General features: G+C 42.1%; 1 protein-coding gene across 1 annotated transcript in view; it reads left to right on the plus strand.

Annotated features, from left to right (window-relative positions):
• The first annotated feature begins 236 nt into the window (after nucleotides 1-236).
• Nucleotides 237-25801, plus strand: part of klhdc4 (kelch domain containing 4) — a 106347-nt gene continuing 80782 nt past the window's right edge. Inside the window, exons 1-4 of the mRNA XM_068049892.1 lie at nucleotides 237-446; nucleotides 6148-6239; nucleotides 18731-18809; nucleotides 25415-25513. Coding sequence (XP_067905993.1) covers nucleotides 348-446; nucleotides 6148-6239; nucleotides 18731-18809; nucleotides 25415-25513 — 369 coding nt within the window. The 5' untranslated portion in view covers nucleotides 237-347. The remainder of the gene's footprint in view (nucleotides 447-6147; nucleotides 6240-18730; nucleotides 18810-25414; nucleotides 25514-25801) is intronic.

The following is a 25801-nucleotide window of genomic DNA, read 5'->3' on the forward strand; positions in this document are numbered from 1 at the left end:
CAAAGTATGCAGTGATTTGAATTCACTGTCTTTATTCAGGGAATTCAACAATGGAGGCAACAACGTGACCCCTCGCCGGTTGGCGGCGCTGTGGAGAGGACTGAGCGCGAAGCCGCAGGAGGGCTTTCTCTGCGCATGCTTGATATTTCTATTGTTTCTCTGATGAATTGGAAAGCCGAGAGGGGCGCAGGCGGTTGGATTTATAAACATAAACGGTTAAGCAGTGATGATGGTGTTTGACCCGGATGTGTTTATATGTGTGTGGCGAGGGCCTGACAGCATGATATGAGCTGCGAACGTGTAACCGGCGAGCAGTGAGGGAATAAAACGTTTGGGAGGGAGACACCATGGGCAAAAAGAGTAAAAAAGACAAGAAGGGAAAGGGAGCTGAGAAAACTGCGACCAAAATGGAGAAAAAGGTCTCCAAACGGTCAAAGAAGGAGGAGGTGAGGAGGGAGATTTGGTGAGAGGCCTGGAGTTTGTGGAAACTGTCGCTTCACCCCTGTTTTCAGGCCTCAGACGACTTTTATTGTCGTTGGCAGTTATACTTTTGAAAAAAAAAACACCCATTTGTCCTAGTATTAATTTAAAACTTATGAAGGCGGCGGTGGAGGTGGGGAGGGAGTAGATGGAATCAAGGTGTGTTTAGGGGGTCCACCAGGTTTCTATCTGTCCATTACCAATGTAAACAGTGTTGTGAGCACAGATGCTTTATACATACACATGCATTTATTGTCTTATCAGCACTTTTTTTTCTGTTGCTGTCTGTAAACTAATAAAAAAAAATCTGCAATGGCAATTACTGGTTTCCTTTTAAGGAGCTGATCCTGCCTTGAGGTCAAGTGGGCCCCAGGAATATGCCAGTATTTGCATGGAAGCTCCAGACACAAAGGTTTGAAACTACTGGTTTGAGTTTATTGGCTCTAACCCAGCTAGACGGTGCCCTCTTTATACTGCCTGGCTCCAGATTGACCTCAACACCAGGAGAGAGCTCTGAAGCATTTAAAGCAACAACAACAACTTGTGTAACTTTTAGGTTCCAAAATGACTCTCAAATAGTTTTAAACTAGGAGTTTGGTATAAGCTCCTCCAATGGCATGGTCTGATTTTGGAGTTACTGTTCATTTTAATGATTTGTAGTAGAAACTGTACAAGATACTAGTTTGTCCTCAGCTGGAGTATTGCGTTCAGTTCTTTGTGCCTTGCTTTAGGATGGATGTGAAGGTGTTAGAGATAGTGCAGAAAAGATTCACGAGAATGATTCCTGGGGTGAGGAACTTCAGTTATGAAGATAGATTGGAGAAGCTTGGACTTTTTTCCTTGGAGAACAGAAGGCTGAGAGGAGATCTGATAGAGGAATTCAAAATCATGAGAGGTCTGGACAGAGTAGATAGGGAGAAACTGTTCCCAATTGTAAAAGGAACGCGAACGAGAGGGCATAGATTTAAAGTAATTGGTAAAAGAAGCAAAAGCGACATGAGGAAAAACTTTTTCACGCAGCGTTTTGTTAAAGTCTGGAATGCACTGCCTGAGAGTGTGGTGGAGGCAGGTTCACTTGAAGCATGCAAAAGGGAACTAGACAGTTATATGAAAAGGAAAAATGTGCAGGTTACAGGGAGAAGGTGGGGGAGTGGCACTAGGTGAAATGCTCATTTGGAGAGCCAGTGCAGACACGTTGGGCCGAATGGCCTCCTGTGTTGTAACAATTCTATAATTCTGTAAACTATTTTGCAGTAAAGTGAGCGGCATTGTAATTGCACCTGTTGGATTGCAGCTGCCAGGTTTTGAGAACAGAATCATAGTTGCAGATGATAAAAGACCTTTTGATCCATCAAAGGTCTTTACTCCAGTAGACTATCTTGACATCTAATTATGTTGGGAATAAATCCTTTTTTTTTATTAGCATGATTGATAAATTATTCCCAATATTACTGTTGAGTAAAGGAGTTCTAGTGGAAATTACTAAAAACGTAAATAGAATATAAAAATGCAATTTTTAAAATAGTTTTACACTTATGATATGGTAGCATCAGTGATAAATTTTATCAATTGCAAAGTAAACTCCAGCTATCTAATTCCATCCTTGTCCTTCTCCCTATCCAATTTTGGACCTGGGCAAGTCACAATGAAATTTCAGAAAATTATCCTTCATACCCAAGATTATTTGAAATTGTACTGAAGTTATAGTACCCAGCCTCATACCTGAGTTTTGGAGACACTGTTTGTGCATCCACTTGTGCAAATGAAAATCAGCAGTGACCAGATCGCTTCCTCAAGTTTATCCACTGGTATCGCTGCTGTAAGTGATATTGTTGTACACTGGGAAAAATTCTCACAAGATTGGGAATTCCTGCAAACATTGTGCAGCCATGGCAATCATGGCAAGAATTCCAGCAAGTAAGAACTTGGGAGAACATAAACGTAAGAAATAGGAGCAGGAGAAGGCCATTGGCCTCACCGAGCCTGCTCTGCTATTTAATAAGATCATGGTTGATCTGATCTTGGCCTCAACTTCACTTTCCTGCCTGTTCCCTATAACCCTTGAGACCCCTAGAGTAGTGCATCAGTAAGGGGATTGATAAAAGAGAAGCTGGGAGTGACACTTCGATGGGGGAAGGTGCTTTCAACACTTTATCCCTCTTCAGGGACTCATGTAGTTATGTTTTTTTTCGCTGCAGTACATGCAAAAGACTGGGGGACCGGATAGCTCAGTTGGCTAGATGGCTAGCATGTGGTTCAGAACAACATCTATAGTGCGTGTTCAATCCCATTCCAGTCTAAGTAAGGCAATGGGAAACCACCTCATATACCCTCTTCCCTAGTCATGCTCATCTCTTCTGGTTGGAGAAAAAAAGAGAGAACCTTTCCTTGGGCAGACCACCACCACCAAACAAGCAAAAGAATGCTTGATATACCTGAAACTTAGGGCAGAAGGATCATTAGATTCTTTTTTTCTCATAAGTTTCCAGCTTTTTCAAGTTGTTGGACTGGTATAATGGATGGACTCAATGTAATGAAAGAAACCTGAATAATATTTTCTTTGCACTAGAAAACAAAGTTTGTATTGTTTCTAATTATTTTTTCCCAAGTACCAGTTTCTACCAAATCTTTAATGATATCTTAACTTTACTTGTGTTTCTTGTCCAATTTTTTCCCTTTGATTTTCACCTGTAATTTTGATGCTAAAGATGAACATGATAAAATCCCAGGATTTCTGATTTGGTGATTTAAAAAATATCCGCTAATGATCCTTCGTGCAACGAGGACATCGCTTGTCATTTTCAGCATATCTACTTGTTTTCATGGGTCATAAACTTATATTTCCTGCTGTTTGAGAGTTGTCAGTTTTTTTGAAGCAGTTTGTTTTATGGTTTAAGTTTTCCATGTATGCAACAAAGGAATAACTGGGATTATCATGTTAATTTTCCAAAGTGTATTATCACTCTGGAATAATATGACACTATACTTCCCAAGGAAACCCCTTCCCTCCCCCCCCTTTGTCAACTGAAGTTTTTATAATTCAGTGGTGTCTAGCTCTCTTGGATGTAACAACATGGCCCACTACAGAGTAAATAAATGATGTGGGTTTGTGTCTGTGAATTCTGTTAGTTTCCAATCTCAATTGGGATTTGAAAAGGAGGCTAAATTTCCACATGGCATAGGAAAAAAAGGTGCCGCACTTGTGTACCTACACACTGATAATTGCAGTAAAGAAAGAAAGAACTTGTATTCATATACAAAGGAAAAATACTGTGGATCTGAAACAAAAACAGGAAATGCTGGAAATACCCAGCAAGTCAGGCAGCATCTGTGGAGGGAGAAATAAAGCTAACATCTCAGTTTAATTTCTTTTCATCAAGAACTGGAAAAAGTTCGAGATGTAACAGGTTTTAAGCAAGTACAGAGGCAGGAAAAAGCGGAAGGGGAGGAAAGAATGAAAGAGAAGGCCTGTAATAGGGTGGAGGGCAGGAGAGATTGAATGACAAAAGGGTTGATGGTATAAAAAATGTTGAAAATACTCAGCTGATCTAGCAGCATCTGTGGAGAGGGAAACGTAACGTTTCAGGTCGATGACCTTTCATCAGTACAGCTCTGATGAAAGGCCATTGACCTGAAATGTTAACTGTTTCTCCACAGCTGCTGCCAACCTTGCTGAGTATTTCCAGCATTTTCTGTTTTTATTTCAGATTTCCAGCAACTGCAGTATTTTGTTTTTGTAAAGGGATAATGCTGCAAGGCAAAACAAGGACGATAATGTGACAAGTAAGTAAACAAAGGATGGAAATAGTAGAATTGTTACCAACAGCTGCTGTCTGAAATAATGGGGGCAGTGGTTATGATCTGATATCGTTGAACTCAGTGTTGAGTCCAGAAGGCTGTAAAGTGTCGAATTGAAAGATGAAGTGCTATTCCTTGCGCTTTGAAATTCATTGGAACAGTCTAGTTCGAGGACAGAGAGATCATTGTGGGAGCAGGGCAGAGAATTAAAATGATAGGTGACCGGAAGCTTGGAGTCACCTTTGCAGATTGAACGGAGGTGTTCTGCGAAGTAGTCACCCAATGTGTGTTTGGTGTCCTCAATATACAGGAGATCATATCGTGAGTAGCCCTCCCCTTTCAGCATTCCAAAGGGACGCTGATCCACTATTCAGTCCCCAATATCCCCTCCCCTTCCCATGGCACCTTCCTGTGCAAGCACAAGGGATGTGACACTGGCTCTTTTACTGCCTTCCTTCCCACTGTCCAGGGCTCCAAACATTTCTTCCAGGTGAAAAAGCACTTGTGTTTCTTTCAGTTTAGTATACTGTATTCACTGCTTACAATGCGGTCTGCTGTACACTGGGGAGACCAAATGTCATTGGGTTACTGCTTTGCAGAACACCTGTTTCGTCTGCACGTGTAACATTAAATTTCGGTCACCTGTCATTTTAGTTATCCGCCTTACTCCTACTCTGATCTCTCTGACCTCAGCCTCCTACACTGTTCCAATGTAGTTCAACAAAAGCTCAAGGAATAGCACCTCATCTCTCGATTAGGCAATGTACAGCCTTCTAGACTCAACACTGTGTTCAACAATTTCAAATTGTAACCACTGCCGTTGTTTTTTCGGTCAGCAGCTGTTGATAATGATTCAGCAATTCACATTTACACCTCTTCCACACCCATCTTGGTTTCTTCACTTATCTCAATTACTGCCCCCCCCCCACCCCCATTTTACCTTGTATCAATATCCCTTTCGTCATTTAATTCTGTTTCTTTCTCCACAAATGCTGCTAGACCTGCTGAATATTTCCAGAATTTTATGTGTTTACTTGCATTCATTTAGTGCCTTTCATGACATCAGGGCATCCCAAAGTGTTTTACAGCCAACTACATCCTTTTTCTTAAGTGTATTTGCTGTTCTAACAGCCCCGACAAACAAATTTCTCTGCAGCACCTGTGGAAGAGCCTGTCACTCTAGAATTGGCCTTTATAGCCACTCCAGGCGCTGCTTCACAAACCACTGACCACCTCCAGGCGCTTATCCATTATCTCTCGAGATAAGGAGGCCAAAGAAGAATGAAAGAAATGCAGCAGCCAACTTGTGCACACCAAAGTCCACCCACAAATACTTGAGATAGTGAACAGATAATTTGTTTTACTGATTGTTGGTCAGGGGTCAAATATTGACCAGGATACCAAGGTGGAATCCATTGCTCTTCAAAATAGTGCCACAGGACCTTTTAGGTCTATCTGAAAGAGCAGGCGGGGTCTCGATTTAACATATCCAGAAGACCGCACCTCTGACCATGCGGCACTCCATCAGTACCGCACTCAAATGCAATTTTAGATTATATGCTGTAGTCTCTAAAGTGGGATTTGAACCCACACCTTCTGTCTCAGGCAAAAGTGCAAGCTCTGAGCCGAGGCTGACACTTCATAGTATGGTCATTTACCTGAGAGCATGTTAGGTCGTGCTGGAGGAACTTAACAAAAGGAAACCTGTGTTAAGTTAGTCTGGAATAAATCTGATCTGTTGCGCTTTTTATTCCTTTATTGCGTTTTCATTTTGATAAAATAATATTGTTCGTGCTTAATCATATTGCAAGTTGTAGTTGAAGTCCTAAAAAGCAAATTTTCTAAAGAAATTCTGTTTGTTTTACTCAGGAAGATCTAGAAACTCTTATAGCTGAATTCAGACAACTTGATGCAAAAAAGACCCAAGTAGCAGAGGTGGCCTGTTCTCTTCCTTTGCCACGGTAAGTAATGCAAAGAGACAAGTCATGTTCTTCGATGCCACTGACAGGCTAATCTAAAGCACAAACCTTTGTGTCACTGTTTTCATTCTGAACAAATTACTTAGGTTAAAGTACTACATCACTGCCTTTCTCTAAAATCAGTTCCAAATAAAGCAACAAAGGAATAAGAAAAGGCTATTCAGCCCACTGCGTCTTTCTGGTCTTGTTTTAGAACCTGATCTGACTACTAAAGGAGAAGGCTAACATAAGGAAGTACTTTCACTCCATAAAGTGTAATAGCAAAAATGCTTAGAACAACTACCTTGAAGGACATAGAATCATAGAATTTTATCGCACATTAGGAAGCTATTTGGCCCACCATGCCTGTGCTTCCTCTCTGAAGAGGTATCTATTCAAAACCATTCCTCTGGCCTTTTCCCATACCCTTGAATTTCTTTTCTTTTTCAGATATTTACCCATTTCCCTGTTAAAGGGTATAACGATGTTGTGTTACACCAGTGTTTCTGGTAGGGCATTCCGTGCCTGAATGGACCTTTATGCAAAATATTTCTCTTAACCTTCTTTCTTTTTGTGCTGATCTTAAATTTATACCCTCTAATTATCAAGACACTGGATAGTGGAAATAGTATCTCCTTACCTAACGTAACTAAAACCCTTTAATGATTTTGAACAACAAAAATTACCTCTGATCCACAGCACAGAAACAAGCCATTCAGCTCAACTGGTCTATGCTGATGTTTACACTCAACGATTCTCATCCCACTCTACCCCCATATCCTGCTATTCCCTTCCCCCTCATGTATGTGTCAAGCCTGCCTTTAAATGCATCACTGGTATATGCTTCAACCACTGCATATGGCATCGAGTTCCATATCCTCAACGATCTACTTGCGAACAAATTTTTCCTAAATTCTTTATTTGATTTGTTAGTGGCAAATCTCATATTTATGCCCCCTTGCACTGGACTCAATCCACCAAGTGGAAACAGTTTCTCCACATCCACCCTGTTGAACCCTTTCATAATTTTAAAGATCTCTATTGGTTCTCCTCTTAGTCTTTTTTCCAGAGAAAATAGCCCCAACCTGTCTATTCTTTCCTGAGAGTTGCAACCCCTCAGTTCTGGTAAAGTTCTTGTCATATCTCTAAAGCTTCTCATCCTAAGTATCATCCTCATGAATCTCTTCTGTACCCTTTGCATGAGCTTGATTTCTTTCCCAAAATGGGCTGTCTAAAGCTGAATACAATATTCTAATGACAATGATTTGTATTCTATTATTGAATTTCCATTTTCTCATGGAGACCCACTAATTTGAGGCTCTTCCTGCATCCAGAGCTGCTCTGGTGAGTTAAGTAATTATGGAAAAGTATCTCTTTCTTTTGGGCCTCCTTATCTCGAGAGACAATGGATACGCGCCTGGAGGTGGTCAGTGGTTTGTGAAGCAGCGCCTGGAGTGGCTATAAAGGCCAATTCTGGAGTGACAGGCTCTTCCACAGGTGCTGCAGAGAAATTTGTTTGTTGGGGCTGTTGCACAGTTGGCTCTCCCCTTGCGCCTCTGTCTTTTTTCCTGCCAACTACTAAGTCTCTTCGACTCGCCACAATTTAGCCCTGTCTTTATGGCTTTATGGCTGTTAAGTAATTATGGAAAAGTATCTATAATGTGGAAATCAGCACATGCCTGAAAACATTTCTACTAAATCATCTGGCTCCTGGTCAAGCGACATCTTGATTTTAAAATTCTCATTTTTGTTTTGAAATCTCTCCATAGCCTCACCTCTCCTTATCTCTGTAATTTCCTCCAGCTCTACAACCCTCCGAGATATCTGCTCATCTAATTCTAGCCTCTTGTGCGTCCCCGATTTCAGTTGCTCCACCATTGGTGGCTGTGCCTTCAGTTACCTTGGCCCGAAGCTCTGGAGTTCCCTCCCTTATCCCTCTCCACCTCTCTTTTCCTTTAACACACTCCTTAAAACCTACCTCTTTGACCAAGCCTTTGGTTATCCTTATGTGGCTCGGTGACATATTTTGTGTTATATTGCTCCTGTGATGCACCTTGGAACATAATATAACATTCAAGGTGCTGTATAAATATAAGTTGTCGTTGATTAGGTGTTCTTATACAGTAGCATTTACTTTTGTGTTGGCAATTTTCAGTGATTGTGGATCTGTTGCTTAAATCATGACTTTTAAACCTTGGTTGCATTGCAGTCTTCACTTTTTTATAGCACAATAAGTTTGTGTTGGGCTCCCCATTGTTTTCTGCATGTGAAAAATTTCAAGAGTTTGGATCCAATTACTTGCTCATTCAACATTAAACCCAGCTGGAAACGTCAAAGTGGCGCTCGAAAGAGGGTTTTGTTCACGTTTACATTATCAGCTTTGTATAACCGAATCACAAGGTTAGGTGAATCTCATTTACTTTTATCCTTTTACAGGGAGGTGCAGATTTTGCAGAAGATGGGGACAACACTGAGAGTGAGCCAGAGGGATTTAGCTCTTGTATTTTAAGCTCCCTCAATCAATGCTGGCAAGCATTCTCAGGAATGAAAGGGAACACTTTATTGTCGAATGGTTCAGCAGTAAAAACCCAGACAAAAAAGGAAGTGGTTTAGGAAAGGTCCTGATGTTGAAATTGCTCTGTTACACTGTACAAAGCATGCATTGTCTTGTAGTTTACTTCCCTGTGGTCTGATTGGTGAGTCAAAAAGCAACAGACCCGGCATCTCCAATGGCAAGATCAGAATCTTGGCTTAGTTGGTGGAAAAGTAAGAACAATATTGTTTTCAAAAAGCTCCATAGTGAAAAGCTGATAATGATGGCAAAGCTTCTGAAACTCGGAAAAATTATGTATTAACTCAGAATCACTACAGCATGGGAGGAGGCCATTTGGCCCACTGTGTCTGCAGCAGATCTCCAAATGACCAATTCACCTTGTGCCATTACCCTGCCTTCTCCCCGTAGCCCTGCACTTTCATTCTTTTCAGGTAACAGTCTGATTTCCTTCTTAATGCCTTGATTCAACTGGCCTGCACCACACTCCCAGGCAGTGCATTCCAGACCTTAACCATTTGCTGCGTGAAAAAGTTTTTCCTCATGTCGCTTTTGGTTCTTTTGCCAATTACTTTAAATCTGTGCCCTCTCATTGTCTATCCTTTCACAGGTGGGAACAGTTTCTCCCTATCTGCTCTGTCCAGACCTCTCATGATTTTGAATATCTCTATCAAATCACCTCTCAGCCTTCTATTCTCCAAGGAAAACAGTCTCAACTTCTCCAATCTATCTTTACAACTAAAGTTCCTCATCCCTGGAACCATTTTCGTGATTTTTTCTGCACTATCTCCAATTCTTTCACATCTTTCCTAAAGTGTGGTGCCCAGAACTGGATGCAGTATGTCAGCTGAGGCCGATCTAGTGTCTTATACAAGTTCAACATAACCTCCTTGTACTCTATGCCCCTATTAATAAAGCCTAGGATACTGTATACTCTCTCAACCTGTCCTGCCACCTATGCACTTATATACCCAGGTCCCTGTGCTCCCGCATCTCCTTTAAAGTTGTACCCTTTATTTTATATTGTCTCTCCATGTTCTTCCTACAAAATGAATCACTTTGCAATTCTCCATATTGAACTTCATCTGCCACTTATCTGCCCATTCCACCAACTTATCTATATTCTTTTGAAGTTCTACACTGTCCTCCTCACAGTTCACAATGCTTCCAAGATTTGTATCATCTGCAAATTTTGAAATTGTGCCCAAAGTTGTTTGTAAAAATGTAACCTTCTACAAATGTGAAGAAATCAGTCTATTTGGGGGAACATTTCAAATTGACTCTAATGACACTCCCAAGCCTGGAGGGAAAAAGCTCAAAGAAAGGGTGATGGTGATTTTGTGCTGCTTAGGCAAGCGTTGTGCCATGGTCTTTGGTAAACCTTTTGGAGCTGATCTGTTAACAGAAACAATAAAAATTCCCTAATGACATACTATTCTATGATTGGCTGTAGAAGTGAAATGTAGAACTTGGGCATCAATGCAGAAAGATTGCTCAGGCCATACTAAATTTTCTCAGGAGGCAGCCATCTAAATCACCCTAACATTATTTTGCTATTAGCATGCACAGTGCATTAGGGATGAGTATCACAAGATCTTTTAAAATACATTATTTTGTGTTGTACTGATTTCATTATGATGACAATGTGACTGCATTTCAATTTATTTTGTAAACTTCAGGTCATCCAAAACTCTGCTGCCTGTGTCCTTACTCACGCCATGTCCTGTTTGCCCATCACCCCCATGCTCGCTGACCTACATTGATCCCAGTCAAGCAACACTTTGATTTTAAAATTCTCATCTTATTTTCAAGTCCTGCATGGCCTCGCCCCTCTCTCTATCTCTGAGATCTCCTCCAGCCCCACAACCCTCTGAGCTATCTGGGCTCATCTAACTCTGGTCTCTTGAGCATTACCACTTTTAATTGCTCCACTGTTGGTGGCTATGCTTCAGTTGGCCCAGGCCCTAAGCTCTGAAATTCCCTCCCTAAATTTCTCCGCCTCTTCTTTCCTCTTTTAAGACGCTCTTTAAAACCTGCCTCTGACCAAGTTTTTGGGGAACTGCCCTGATATCATCATCTATGGCTTGGCATCAAATTTTACTTTAGAACACTCCAGTGAAGTGCCTTGGAACATTTCATTATGTTAAAGATGCTGTATAAATACCAGTTGTTGTTATTCAGTGATGGTGATACTGCTGCATGAGCTCCATGTGATTGTGACATACGGAGAGCAGTTTCACAGGCTTGAATTGTGAACCACTCCTATAAGTGTTTTATTATTTATTCTTGGAATGTGGACATCGCTGACAAGTCCAGTATTTATCCTAGTTGCCCTAAGTAGGCTGGCTTCTTGAAGCACTGCTTTTTAGCAGTTTTTTAAATTATTTGTGGGATGTGGGCATCGTTGGCTAGGCCAGCATTTATTGCTCATCCCTAATTGCCCTTGAGAAGGCAGTGGTGAGGTGCTTTCTTGAACTGTTGCAGTCCTTGGGGTATAGGTATACCCACAGTGCTGTAAGGAAGGGAGTTTCAGGATTTTGACCATGCGACAGTAAAGGAACGGCGATATATTTCCAAGTTAGGCTGGCGTGTGGCTTGGAGGGGAACTTGCAGGTGGTGGTACTCTCATGCATCTGCTGCCCTGTCCTTCCCGGTGGTAGAGGATGTGGGTTTGGAAGGTTTGATACAACTGTGTGTCTTGCTGGCTGACCAACCACATTGGTTTGGAATGGAGTCACATATAGATCAGATCAAGTGAGGATGGCAGGTTTCCTTCCTGAAAGGACACAAATGAATCACTTGGGTTTTTATCACAGTTCAGCAGCTTCGTGGTCACATTTACTGATACCAGCTTTTTATTCACAGAATTTTTAAAAACTGAATTCACATTCTCAAATTGCCATAGTGGGATTAATTGTTAATCCAAGCCTCTGGAATATTAGTCCTGTAAAATAACCACTACATTACCCTACCTGCAGAAGTAGTACTTTTCCTTACAGAATGATCAAAAGGAAAGGAGGTAACTGAGGGGAAGTAAATCACTCAATCACCTGGAATAACAGAGGAGTTCAACTTGCTAGCACACCAGGGACATTCAGAAATTGGGGCAAGTGCTGTCAGGCATTGTAAATAACACAAAGTCAGTAGTGATGATGAGGATCAAAGTGATGAAACTGCCATCAAAATTGAACATAATTTGTCAATAAGCAAGTATTAACAAGAAGGGTCACTGACCCGAAACGTTAACTCTGCTTCTCTTTCCACAGATGCTGCCAGACCTGCTGAGTGAATCCAGCATTTCTTGTTTTTGTTTCAGATTTCCAGCATCCGCAGTATTTTGCTTTTATATTAACAATGTTGTACAGTTTTACACTGAATTCTAGAGAGAAGGAGCCTCTTGAAAATGCAGACAAAAACAAAATTAATGTTTTATTTCTTTAAAAGTTCACTTGGTTCAGAGGTAGTATTCTTGCCTCTCAATCAGGTTGTGGAATCAAGCTCCACTCCAGGACTTGAGAACATAATTTAAGCTTATAGTTCAGTGCCGTATTGAGGGATCATTGTTGGAGGTACCATAATTTGGATGAGGTGTTAAACTGGGATCCTGTATGGCCATAACAGATCCTATGGTGCTATTTGAAGAAGAACATGAGTTCTTGGCTAACATTCATCCTTCAACACACCAAAACAGAGTAATAAGTTGTACATTTCATTACCCTTTCGTGGGACCTTGCTGTGCACAAAATTAGCTGCTGTGTTTGCTTACAAAAACAGAGTACACTTCAAAAGTAATTCATTCACAGCATACAAAAAAACATACCAGTGACATTTTTAATAAACAAATGTTTTAACACTTTCTCTTATTTTAGAATTTTATTTTTTAATACTTAACAACAGATTTTTAATAAAAATGTGCCCTGAAATCCTTTATGAATGAACATAATCTTTACTACAGTACATCATAGATTATGGAACCAGCTCTGAGGTCCTAACAGCTACCCTTAATAATGGATTGAGGTATGCAGTGCCTCCAGTGATGGGAGAGTGTAATTACAGCCCAACAAGTTTTCAGTAAAGGATTAGATTAGATTAGATTAGAGATACAGCACTGAAACAGGCCCTTCGGCCCACCGAGTCTGTGCCGAACATCAACCACCCATTTATACTAATCCTACACTAATCCCATATTCCTACCAAACATCCCCACCTGTCCCTATATTTCCCTACCACCTACCTATACTAGTGACAATTTATAATGGCCAATTTACCTATCAACCTGCAAGTCTTTTGGCTTGTGGGAGGAAACCGGAGCACCCGGAGGAAACCCACGCAGACACAGGGAGAACTTGCAAACTCCACACAGGCAGTACCCGGAATCGAACCCGGGTCCCTGGAGCTGTGAGGCTGCGGTGCTAACCACTGCGCCACTGTGCCGCCCATAAGTTGGAAGAACGTGTCTGCAGGCACACTACTTTATAGATTTGGCTTTATTGATTCACCACCCTACCTGGATTCTACTATACTAATGTTTTCTGGTTTGCTGGCTCTGGAATGATATTTAGTTCCTGTATCTGTATGGAGCTGTTCTCACTCACGCTCAACTGTGTTGCAAGATTAAATAGTGTGCCCCCACAAGGTGAGAGCATTCATTAATGAGAATAAAGTAGTGTTATCTCTTGTCAGGTAGGAGATTTTCATTTAGTTTTTGAAATGATGCAGATGAGCAAGTATTTTGTATTGAAATTACATTTTTCTACTTAAAGCAGAGCTGGTTGTAAAATGTGATCTGAAAGAAAGAACTTGCATTTATGTAGCTCCTTTCATGACCTTGGGATGCCCCAAAGCGCCTTTCAACCAATGACGTATTTTGAAGTGAATTTGTTGACTTGGGAAACAGTGGCAGTCAATTTGCAGACAGCAAGATCCCATAAACAGCATTGAGATACATGACCAAATGATCTGTTACAGTGATGTTGGTTGAAAGATGAAGATTGGCCAGAAGATTAGGACAACTCCCCTGCTCTTCTACAAATAGTACCAGGGGATCTTTTATGTCCACTTAACGGGCTGACAGGGCCCCAGTTTAACATTTCATCTTAAGTTTGATGTTTTCGGTGCAGCACTCCCTCAGGACTACACTGAAATGTCAGTCAGTTAACTTGCTCAGGTCTGAATGGGTATGAATGGTGTAACTGCTTGGTTTGTAGAATTACTAGCTACTTGTGCTTTTCTTCAATAGTAGAGTCAGTATTGTTGGGGGGGAGGGGGGAGTGGGTGTAATACTTTTATCATGTGTTTTTTAAAAAAAGAATCAGTTCTCAGCAAGCAGGACTCTACCTGTTTGTTTTCAGTGGTGAGTATTTAGTTCATCTCCCTTATTTGCTGATGGTGTTGTAGTTGTTAATTGATATGAATAGTGCTAGTGAAAAATGAATGTTTAAGTAGTGGATTTACAATTGGAAGTGGGAAATTGATGCAGCTGTTACTGTTTTTCACTGGTAGTAAATCCACACCACCTGCTGATTGGAAAATCCTTGCTACACATTAACCCAAAGAGCTTCAGACATGTCATTTCCATTGTGTTAACTCTGCTGCATTGTTTTTTGAATCCTGGTAGCTATTGCAAACTATTACTAACCAATGTGTCATTTATATTCATCTTATTTGTTCAAACTAAACAATGATGTTTTACGGAGTGGATGCAGAGGTAGTGTGATGGGGGAGAAGGGAAGTCAAATCAAGTTTTGAGCATTTGATGTTTAAAAATAACAGTAGTGAAGCTCACTTTTTAAGGCAGCGAAAAATCCATTGTTGTCAAAAAATGCCTTGCACTTCATCAGACTTCAAGATCTTGATTTTTACAACAACAACGTACATTTATACAGTGTTTTTAACGCAATAAAACATCTCAAGGCCCTTCACAGGAGCATTATAAAACAAAATATGATACCGAATCACAAAAGGAAATATTAGGTCAGATGACCAAAAGCTTACTCGAAGAGATCGGTTTTAAGGAGTGTCTTAAAGGAGGAGAGGTGTAGGGCGAGTATCCCATAGCTTGAGACCTAGGCAACTGAAAGTGCAGCCATCAATAGTGGAGCAATTGAAATCATTAAAAACAGGAGGACAGAATTAGAGGAGTGCAATATCTAGGAGGTTTGTGTGGCTGGAGGAGATTGGAGAGATATCGAGGGGGGAGGCCATCGAGGAATTTGAAAACAAGAATGAGAATTTTAAAATCAAGATGTTGCTTGACTGGGAGCCAATGTAGGTCAGCGAGCACAGGGGTGATAGGGGAACGGGACTTGGTGCGAGTTAAGATACAGGTAGCAGAGTTTTGGATGACCTCAAGTTTACGGAGAGTAAAATGTGGGACACCAGCCAGGAGTGCATTGGAATAGTTAAGTCTAGAGGTAACGAAGGCATGAGTGAGGGTTTCAGCAGCAGATGAGATTAGACAGGGGTTAAGTTGGGTGATGTTACAGAGGTGGAAATAGGTTTAGTGATGGCATGAATATGAGGTTGGAAGCTCATCTCGGGGTCAAATGTGACACAAGGTTGCAAACAGACTGGCTTAATCTCAGACTGTTGCTAGGGAGAGAGATGCATTTGGTAGCTAGGGAACGGAATTTGGAGTGGGAACCAAAGACGATGACTTCAGTCTTCCCAATATTTAATTGGAGGAAATTTCTCATCCAGTACTAAATATCTGATAATTTAGAGACAGTGGAGGAGTTGAGAGAAGTGGTGGAGAGGAGAGCTGTGTGTCGTCAGTGAATGTGGTACCATTATTCAAGAAGGGTAGTAGGGATGAACCAGGTAATTACAGGCCGGTGAGTCTAATATCAGTGATCGGGAAACTACTGGAAAACATTCTGAGGGACAGGATTAATCTCGACTTGGAGAGGCAGGGATTAATCAAGGATAGTCAGCATGTCTAACCAATTTGATTGATTTTTTCGAGGAGGTGACTAGGAGTGTAGATGAGGGTAAAGCAGTTGTTGTAGTCTACATAGATTTCAGTAAGGCTTTTGATAAGGTCCCGCATGGGAGATTGGTCAAGAAGGTAAGAGCCCATGGGATCCAGGGCAATTTGGATGCAAAATTGGCTTAGTGACAGGACGCAGAGGGTGATGGTCGAGGGTTGTTTTTGCGATTGGAAGCCTGTGACCAGTGGTGTACCGCAGGGATCGGTGCTGGGACCCTTGCTGTTTGTAGTGTATATTAATGATTTGGACGTGAATATAGGAGGTATGATATACAAGGGAATATACAATGGATGGTACGACCATAGGAAACACAGAGGGTCAGAGGGACCTTGGGGTGCTTGTCCATAGATCACTGAAGGTAGCAGCACAGGTAGATAAGGTGGTTAGGAAGGCATATGGGATACTTGCCTTTATTAGCTGAGGCATAGAATATAAGAGCAGGGAGGTTATGATGGAGCTGTATAAAACGCTAGTTAGGCCACAACTGGAGTACTGTGTACAGTTCTGGTCGCCACACTATAGGAAGGAAGTGATTGCACTGGAGAAGGTGCAGAGGAGATTTACCAGGATGTTGCCTGGGCTGGAGCATTTCAGCTATGAAGAGAGACTGGATAGACTAGGGTTATTTTCCTTAGAGCAGAGAAGGCTGAGGGGGGACCTCATTGAGGTATACAAAATTATGAGGGGCATAGATAGGGTAGATAGGAAGAAGCTTTTTCCCTTAGCGGAGGCGTCAGTAACAAGGGGGCATAGATTTAAGGTAAGGGGCAGGAGGTTTAAAGAGGAGTTGAGGAAAAATTCTTTTCATCCAGAGGGTGGTTGGAATCTGGAACACACTGCCTGAAAGGGTGGTAGAGGCAGGAACCTTCACAACATTTAAGAAGTATTTAGATGAGCACTTGAAATGCCATAGCATACAAGGCTACAGGCCAAGTTCTGGAAAATTGGATTAGAATAGATGGGCTTGATGGCTGGCACGGACACGGTGGACCGAAAGGCCTGTTTCTGTGCTGTATAAGTCTATGACTATGACATGTGAAAACGGATGCGTGTTTTCAGCTGATGTTATTGAGGGGCAGCATGCAGATGGAAAAGAGGAGGGGACCAGGGATAGATGCTTGGGTGCACCAGAGTAAATGGTATGGGAGCAGGAAGAGAAGCCATTACGAGTGATTCTCTGGCTACGATTAGATAGAATGGGACCCGGTGAGAGCAGTCCCACCCAGCTGTACGACAGTGGCTTTGGAGGAGGTTGGTGTGGTCAACCATGTCAAAGGCTGCAGACAGATCGAGAAGGATGAGGAGGGAAAGTTTACCTTTGTCACAGTCACATAGGATGTCATTTATGACTTTGATAAGAGCTGATTCGGTACTGTGGCTGGGGTGGAAACCTGATTGAAGGGATTCAATCGTGGAGTTCCAGGAAAGATGGGAACAGATTTTGTTTTACGCGGGGCAGAACGGATTTATGTGAGCCTTGGAGCGGGTGACATACCTGGATAAGATTGGAGATGTGGAAGCCCTGCCAATCTTATTGACTGGTTTATTTTAAATGAGGCCCTTTCTGTCCAGAATGACTACCTGGCTGGTAGGCAGGAGTTGGAATGTACCGGCAGGAAGCTGGAGCCAGGAACCTATGGGAATTGTCCCTGACATCGTCAATGGTGTGGGATGGGGGCAGGGATTTTGCTGTTCTCGGTGGGACAGGGAGGCTCGCGTAGCAGTCGGGGGGTGGGGGCTCGGGGGTAGTGGGGAGGCTCTGGTAGTGATTGGGTTGAGTGGGAGGCTTTGGTAGCAATCGGGGACCGGAAGGAGACTCTAGCTGCGATCAGGGAGTGGAGGGAGGCTCTCGCTATGATCAGGGATTGTCAGTGTGCGGTGCTCTGGCCACGATTGGGTGAGGCACTGATCATCATCAGGGGGTTGTGAGGCTGTATGTGGTCACAATCGTGGGCGCAGGGAGGCTCTGGTTGAGATCAGAAGGAGTATTGTGGGGGCAACGTACCCTCTTTTTTTTTGTCATGGATGGCCTATTCATTTAAGTGTGGAGTACTTATAAATTTTTTTGCGTGGCTCTGCATGCATGGTATCTTAAAGGGCACAACTTCTGCGTGGTAACTTTCGAATTTCTGGCTTGCTGTGTGGCTGTGCACCCTAGAGGTAACATTGGTGGGGAGGGGCGGGGGGCATGTGCTTCTGGCTAGGAGGCCTCTGGCTGCGATTGGGGGAAGAGGGAAGCTTCTGGCTATGATGGAGAAGGAGGGTGGGTTCTGGCCTGGATCGGGGAGGAGGGAGGCTCTGTGTGGGATCACGGGAAGGGGGGACTCTCGTGATCGAAGGGTGGTTTCAGCCGGCAATTGGGAGAGGGAAGCATGGGGCAAGGGAGGCCTAAGGCTTCCTTGTGAGGCCTGGAGCTCTCTGGCCTGACATGGAAGCTGTTGCTGTTCTCCCACTCAGGTCTTCAACTAAAATTGCAGATCATGTCCTGATGTCATCATATGCATATTTAAAGCAGGACCCCACATCCTGCGGGTTCACCACTCGTTTGCTCAGAAGAGCAGATTAAGATCAGGACATGAGAGGAAGGCAGTGGAATCAGAGGCGGCTAGTGGCTTCCCCCCACCCTGACTTCCACCAGGTGGGGCTGTGAAAATCATCCAAGTATCTGAACTCTAGAGTTTTCTGAAAATGTTTTTGTCTTCGAATCCTTATGTCTGTTACGACTAACTTTGTTTATAAGAGGGTGCATTGAGCCAAACTAATTCCTTCCCTCTGGAGCAGTTTGGATATTTGAGCTGTGTTTTATATTGTGATGGGATGCTCACCCTTCATGGGTGGCCAAAATGGAAAGCACGCCATTTCCCAGTATTATCGTTCTTCATTTCAAGGAGCATATATATTTGTTTTGCTATTGTAAATTTAAAATTTTTTTTCTTTCTTTGTTTTTCTGATAGGTTAAATGGATCATTGTCACCTTACCCTGAGAAAGATGAATTAATCCTCTTTGGGGGTGAATATTTCAATGGTCAAAAGGTAAAGTATTTCATTGTTTTACAAAAAAGTTTTGGGACTTGCCTCGGCAGTTAATATTTGTGGTGGTGGATCAATAAGAAAGAAAGATCTTGTATTTATATAATGCCTTTCAGGACTTCAGGGCATTCCAAAGTACTTCACAGCCAAAGATGTACGTTTGAAGTGCAGTTGCATTGTAATTTAGGCAAACGTGGCAGTCAGTTTGCACACAGTGAGGTCCTGCAACCAGCAATGAGATGCACGATCAGATAATCCGTTTTACTGGTGTTGCTGAAGGGATACATTTTGGCCAGAACACCAGGCGAACACCTGTGTCATTCTTCAAATATTTCAATGGGATCTTTGTGTCCTTCAAAAGGGAATTGGATAAATATTTGAAGGAGAAAAATTGCAGGAATAAGGGGAAAGAACTGAGGAGTGGGACCAGTTGGATTGTGTTTTGAAAGAGCTGGCACAGACTCGATGGGCCGTAAGGCCACCTTCTGTGTTGTATTATTCTACAATATAACATTCACCTCTGAAAATGCAACAGTGCCTCAGCACTTCATCTAAGTGTCAATCTAAGTCTCTACAATGAAACTTGAACTCAGAACCTTCTGTTTCAGAGACAAGAGTGCACCATGGCTGATCAGCAAGGGGTTATAATGTTAGACTAAATATTTCTAGAGTTGATGAGTGCAAAAAGGACTAACTTTTTCTCTCGACAAAAGATAATTAATAAATAAGTCTTGTCAGAAATACTCAAAACGTTGGTATACCTTAACTTCCAGTACATCCATATAATCTTCTAAGGAATGGGGAATGAAAGAGTTTTTGGATAAGTCAAAATATTGTCTTACTGCAGAGATGACAAGTCATTTCATTTCAAAAATAGTTCATTGTGTGAAACACTTTGAGACATGATATAGCAGGATATCAGTACAAATATTATGACTATGTTTAATATTTGGGCAATTCACTTAAAATATGAATGCATCTCCAGCTGACATTTGTGAAGGTGTTACAAGTGATGGAGTCTCAGAAAGATTTGCTTTTGAAGAGCTGTGGAAAGGCTGATCCAATACTATAGTCAGTGATTCCAGCTGTTGATGCAGCAGTTTCCAAAGAGTCCCTAATAATGAGCAATATCTGCTAGTGTGCTGGGAATAGACCAGATGAACTATTTTAAATTTTATGAGTGGTGTACATTTAGTCATATGTAAATTGTTGAAAGTAAGAGTAACCCAAAGAAAGATCAAGCTATATAAAGCATTTATAGCACCTTTCATGACATCCCAAAATGCTTTACATCAATGAAGTACTTTTGAAGTATAGTCACTGTTGTAATGTAGGGAAATGTAATATGTTTCAGGGATGATTTGGAGTATATTGTTTTCTGGGATAGGAGTGAGTGGAAGGAAAGACTGATGTTAGAGGATAGTTGTAAAATAGCTTGGTGTAGTTAACCAAATTGTCCTACAATTGAACTTTGAGGAAAGATGGGAAGATCATTTGGCTTGGTGAGGACGGGGAGAAACCTATTGGTCCATTCAGCCAGTTCCACATAATTATGATGTCTTGTGCATCACAATAAGGTACACTCTGCATTCTACTTGGAAGCTTGAACTCAGAACCTTCTGCTTCAGAGGCAAGAGTGCTGGGAAAGGTGAAAAACCATATAAAAAGCCAGGCCAGGGGAAAAATATCTGGAAAATTTCTTTCCGACCCCTTATGGCAATCAAAACTAATGCTGTAGACCACTCTGGTCCTGATTAATGGACCTAGTTCTTGTACTAGGTGACTCCGTTCCAATCAGACACCGGTCCAGTTCTCACTTGAAGGAATTCAGGAAATCAGCATTCACTGCACGTTCCACAGATCGACTATTCTCTCGGAAAAGAACCCCATTGTAATATTTAACCTAGTTCTACCTGTATGTAGCTTAAGATTGTAATCCTTGATCCTCCCTAACCTATTTAGTTGAAACAAATTGTCTAGACAAACACACACTAATCATTATGTTAGAAACCTCGATCATATCACCCCATAGTCTATGCTTCTCAAGTGTTTAGACCCAGCATTTTGAGCCTATCTTGGTATCTAAGGTGCTTTAAATTGGTAATTAATCTTGTGGCTCTCCTCTGCACCCTTTCCAAAGTCTCAATATTACCCATCCTGTGGGGAGACCAAAATTGGACACAATATTCCAACTGAGGCCTAACCAAGGTCTTGTACATATGCAAAATAATATGCTTTCTTTTATGGTGAATTGTCCTGTATATTAATCTTATCACCCTATTCACTCTAGCTATTGCTTCATGGCATTGGTCATGAACCTTTTAAGATCTGTGCACTAGTAAGCCAAGACGTTTTTTCTTTCTCCATGAGCTTTCCCTGCAGGGTGTATGTGTGTTCAGCGTTTGCCTTGCCCATGTGCTTAACATTGTACTTTTAGAAATTAAACAACATTTGTCAGTAACAAGCGCAATCCCTAGTGCATCTAGAATAAAAGCAAAATACTGCGGATGCTGGAAATCTGAAATAAAAACAAGAAATGCTGGAAATACTCAGCAGGTCTGGCAGCATCTGTGGAGAGAGAAGCAGAGTTAATGTTTCGGGTCAGTGACCCTTCTTTGGAACCAGTTCCGAAGAAGGGTCACTGACCCAAAACGTTGACTCTGCTTCTCTCCCCACAGATGCTGCCAGACCTGCTGAGTATTTCCAGCATTTCTTGTTTTTATTACCCTGGTGCATCTAGATCTGCTTGTAGTAGCCCTGACTTGTACATATCTAAATATTGTCTGCAAACTTGCAGATCATTTCCCCAACACCTACAGCTAGATCATTTATGATCCTGAGCTGAGCTTGCGGCTCCATTTTCTCTCCATCACAAAGACCATCTCCATGTTCTCACCCAATTCCGCCTCTGCCACAGCTCATATGCTGCTGAACACTCATCCATGCTTTTGTTGTCCAGAATATACTATTCCGATGCTCTCCTGGCCTCCCATCTTCTAACATCCATAAACTTAAACTCATCTGCTGTTATCCCAACTCACAGTTACCCATCACCCCTGTCCTCACAGACCTGCAGTGGCTCTCAGTCCACCTAAGCCTGGATTTAATATTGATCATCCTCATGTTCATCTCCTAAAAATTGGGAAACAAATTGTGACTGTGCTTTCAGCATCTCGACTCTAAGCTCTTGAATTCCCTCCCTAAACCTCTTCACTTCTTTCTTCTCCTTTAAGATGCTCCTAAAAACCTACATCTTTCAGGCCAATTGTTTAATCACCTGTCCTAATGTATCCTTCTTTAAATTGGTGTGAATATTTGCTGACGTTCATGTGAAGTGTTTTTGCATATTATAGTACATTGATAGTGCTATATAAATTCAGTTGTTGAAAATAAATTCCAGCATTAAAATTGAATGGTTCTTGGCCCATGAGAAATTTCTAAAAGAGGATATAAACATTTGTATCTACCTCTTGCAGCTCGGTGTGTCCATGGTGGTATTGGTAGGAGTGATTGCCGCACAGTACTTGCGAAGACCAAGAGCTGAATTTATGGGCTCCCTAGAGATGGGAATGAAGGCTGGTGTGGGGCCATAAAATTGCATTGGAATGTGGGGGGACGGTGGGGGTGCGTGCGGAGTGCCTGTCGCTTTACCGTCGTCTTGCTGACGCCTTCCAGTATACTCCGGGGCAGGGAACACCAAGAACTGCCTTCCCACCCCAGGACAATTGAGGTCCTTAAATGGCCAATTAATGGCTACATGGGCCTCTTCCCATCTCCAGCTCAATTTCATTGAAGGTGGAGGGGCCTGTTGCCGCAAAGAGACACCGCCAGTTAAAACCTGGCAGCCCTTAGAGTTGGGGGGCGGGGTGGTGTTGCTCCTTTGGGGGCAACCCAGGCACCCCACCCCGCTGGTGATTTCTGCCCCTTCCACCCCAGGAAGACACCCACGCACCGTCCACTAACCCCACCCTCACCACATGCCGGGGTTGGCCTAATTGGCCTCAGCGTCTCCGACCCCACTCACCTCTCCCTGATTCTTCTCTCTCCTCATTACTGCAGGGCGTTCTGCAGTACCAGCAGTGGCCACTGTTGTCAGTGGCGCTGCTGGTACTGCAGAGCTGCCGGCCTTTCAATTGACCATGAAACTCCAGTGAGGGTCTGAAGGAGGGCTTAGGCAGGGTCTTACCCCACCTTCCGGCCTGTCGCCGGGACCCCTGTCGCCAGAACAAAGTTCAGCCCAAAGTCTTGTCTTTACATTGGTTGCACCATCCATCATATCATGTGGTACTACCACTGTGCGAAGTGGGATAGATTAAGAGCAGCTCTGGCAGCTCTAAACTGGACATCCATGAGGCACTGTGAACCATCAGCGGGCAGCAGAATTGTATACCACCACAATCTAACCACATGACTAGGCATATCCTTGATTTCTTTATCATCATCAAGCCAGATGTCCAACCCTGGTTCAAAAGTGGGTGTGGAAGAGCACAGAGAAGAGCACGTCCACATGTGAAAATGAGGTGCCAACCTGTGAAGCCACAACAGAGAACTATATCCATGCTAATCAGCAAAAGCAACATGCTTGAGATAGAGCGAAGTGATCCCACAAACAACAGATCAAACCAAATGCTCTTCAGCCCTGCCATATCCAGCCATAAATGGCAGTGTACAATTAAGCAATTAATGGGAGGAGGAGACTCCCTGTCCTCAGCAATGGTGGAGCTCACCCTGTGAGTGCAAAAGACAAGGCTGAAGTGTTTGCAGTCATGCTGAGCCAGGTCCAGAGTGGATGATCCTTCTCTGTTTCCTCATGAGGTCCCCACCACGACAGATGCCAGTCTTCAGCCAATTCTGAACAATATAATGGTGTGCATGTTCAAATATTGCAAATAGCTTTCACAGTCTAGAAACATTGTGATGAACTGATGTCGGAAGCATCTTTAGGGAAACCATATTTTGACATTACAAGTTTATTATGGTCTGAGTCATTGTACCTCACTTCTAAGAGTTCAGCTTGATTCCAAAATTAGTGATTTAAAAAAAGGATCTTGCATTTATATGGTGCCTTTCACAAGATTAGTTTGTTCCAAAGTGCTCTACAGCCAATCAAGTACTTGTGAAGGGTTGTCACTGTTGCAAAGCTCCACAAAGAGCAATTTGACAATGACCAATTTTTATTTTTGTGATGTTGATGAGGGATACTATTGGTCTGGACACTGGAAGAACTCTCTTGCTCTTCTTTGAAAAGAGCCATGCGATCTTTTACGCCCACCTTGGAGGGCATGCAGAACCTCGGTTTAAAGTTTCATCTGAAAGATGGCATTTCCATAAGTACAGCATGGCTGCTTGTGCGCGTTGTACATTGTATGTCTAGAACCGTCATTATTGTTAGTTGTGAAATTTCCAGCCGAAAAACAAATGCTTGGTATGTCAACACGTGCTAAAAATATAAAAATAGTTAAAAGCAGCAAGTCGCATTTGTCACGTGTGCCACAGGGAGCAGCCAAGTGGCATTACTATAATCTTCCCTTGACATTCACCCTCTTTCTGCATTTCTCATTTGTCGTCTCATAGTCTGTAGGATTGAGAAGTGACTCCTTGTTGAGCAAGTGAAATGGAGAAATGTCAGAAATTACACATTCCTTACATACATCATTCCATACATGCACTTCATACATTTGACAGTAAAATCTCCGCTCAACTGAACCAATGTACTAAATTTCAATTAATAAATCACAGAATTACAGACTTGTTGCAGCACAGAAGGAAGCCATTCAGCCCATCATGTCTGTACCAGCTCTTCTAATGAGCATTTCACCTAGTACCACTCCCCCGCCTTCTCCCTGTAACCCTGAACATTTTTCCTTTTCATATAACTGTCTAGTTCCCTTTTGCATGCTTCAAGTGAACCTGCCTCCACCACACTCTCAGGCAGTGCATTACGGACTTTAATCACACGCTACGTGAAAAAGTTTTTTGTCGTGTCACTTTTGCTTCTTTTACCAATTCGGGCAATTAGCATTCAGCCTTTGATTTCTATTACTACTCCTGAATGCCTGACTGTGTTTACTTCATTGACTGGGAACAGGCGATACATCCATCAGATATGTCATCTGATCAGGTCCTTTTGTAAGATAATGTGAATATTTGTGAGGTTGCATTTTGTCTTGCACAAAAAAGCTCCCTGAGAAAGAGTATGTCAAATGATTAGTTTAAAAAAAAAAAAAATTTTTAAATGAGTACTTTACATTGAAGTATGAAGTTGTAATTTAACATAAACCTGTAATTAAAATAATACTAAAAACAGCTGGATAGGATTTGGCTCAGTACCATTTCCTCTTTCCAGTCATTCTATCTTTGGAAATTCGAGATTTGACTGGCAGAAAACTGGCAAGATCAGGTTGGCTGCCAATTTCCCTTTCCATTAAAGTTGGGTTGGGTGTAAAACTGGTGACCGATCTGATCTTGTCAGGTTTGTGCCAGGTGGGTTAGGTTAAAACTAACCCAAGATATTTATCTAGATTGAGAGAAAATTGGAGTATATTTGTTAAGCTGTTCGGCATTGTCAATCATTTCCTACTATTGCCAATCATTTCCTACTATTGCAGACTTTTCTCTACAATGAGCTATATTTGTACAACATCAAGAAGAACTCATGGACAAAACTGGAAATCCCTAATCCGCCAGCTCCTCGCTCTGCCCATCAGGTAAACTTGAGTATAGAATTGTGAACAGTAAGAGAACTTGAGTGTTTTTTCCCCTCTTAAAAGAGATTTGGACCTTCAAGGAATTATGATGGTATGCAAGCAAGTTGCTGATCATATGTAATATTTTACCTGTCAAAAAAGCTTTCATTGTTTTTGTTTTTATCAAAGTGGAGACCACCCAGTTTTTTTGTGTTTGTTTCAACTTCATATTCAATGATAGTGGGTTTGGCAACACAATTTTGACTTCATCCTAAACCAGCATTTTGAAAAATATTTGGGGAGGATTTT

This window comes from Heterodontus francisci, chromosome 17 (assembly GCF_036365525.1).
Source record: "Heterodontus francisci isolate sHetFra1 chromosome 17, sHetFra1.hap1, whole genome shotgun sequence".
In the NCBI taxonomy this organism is placed as follows: domain Eukaryota; kingdom Metazoa; phylum Chordata; class Chondrichthyes; order Heterodontiformes; family Heterodontidae; genus Heterodontus; species Heterodontus francisci.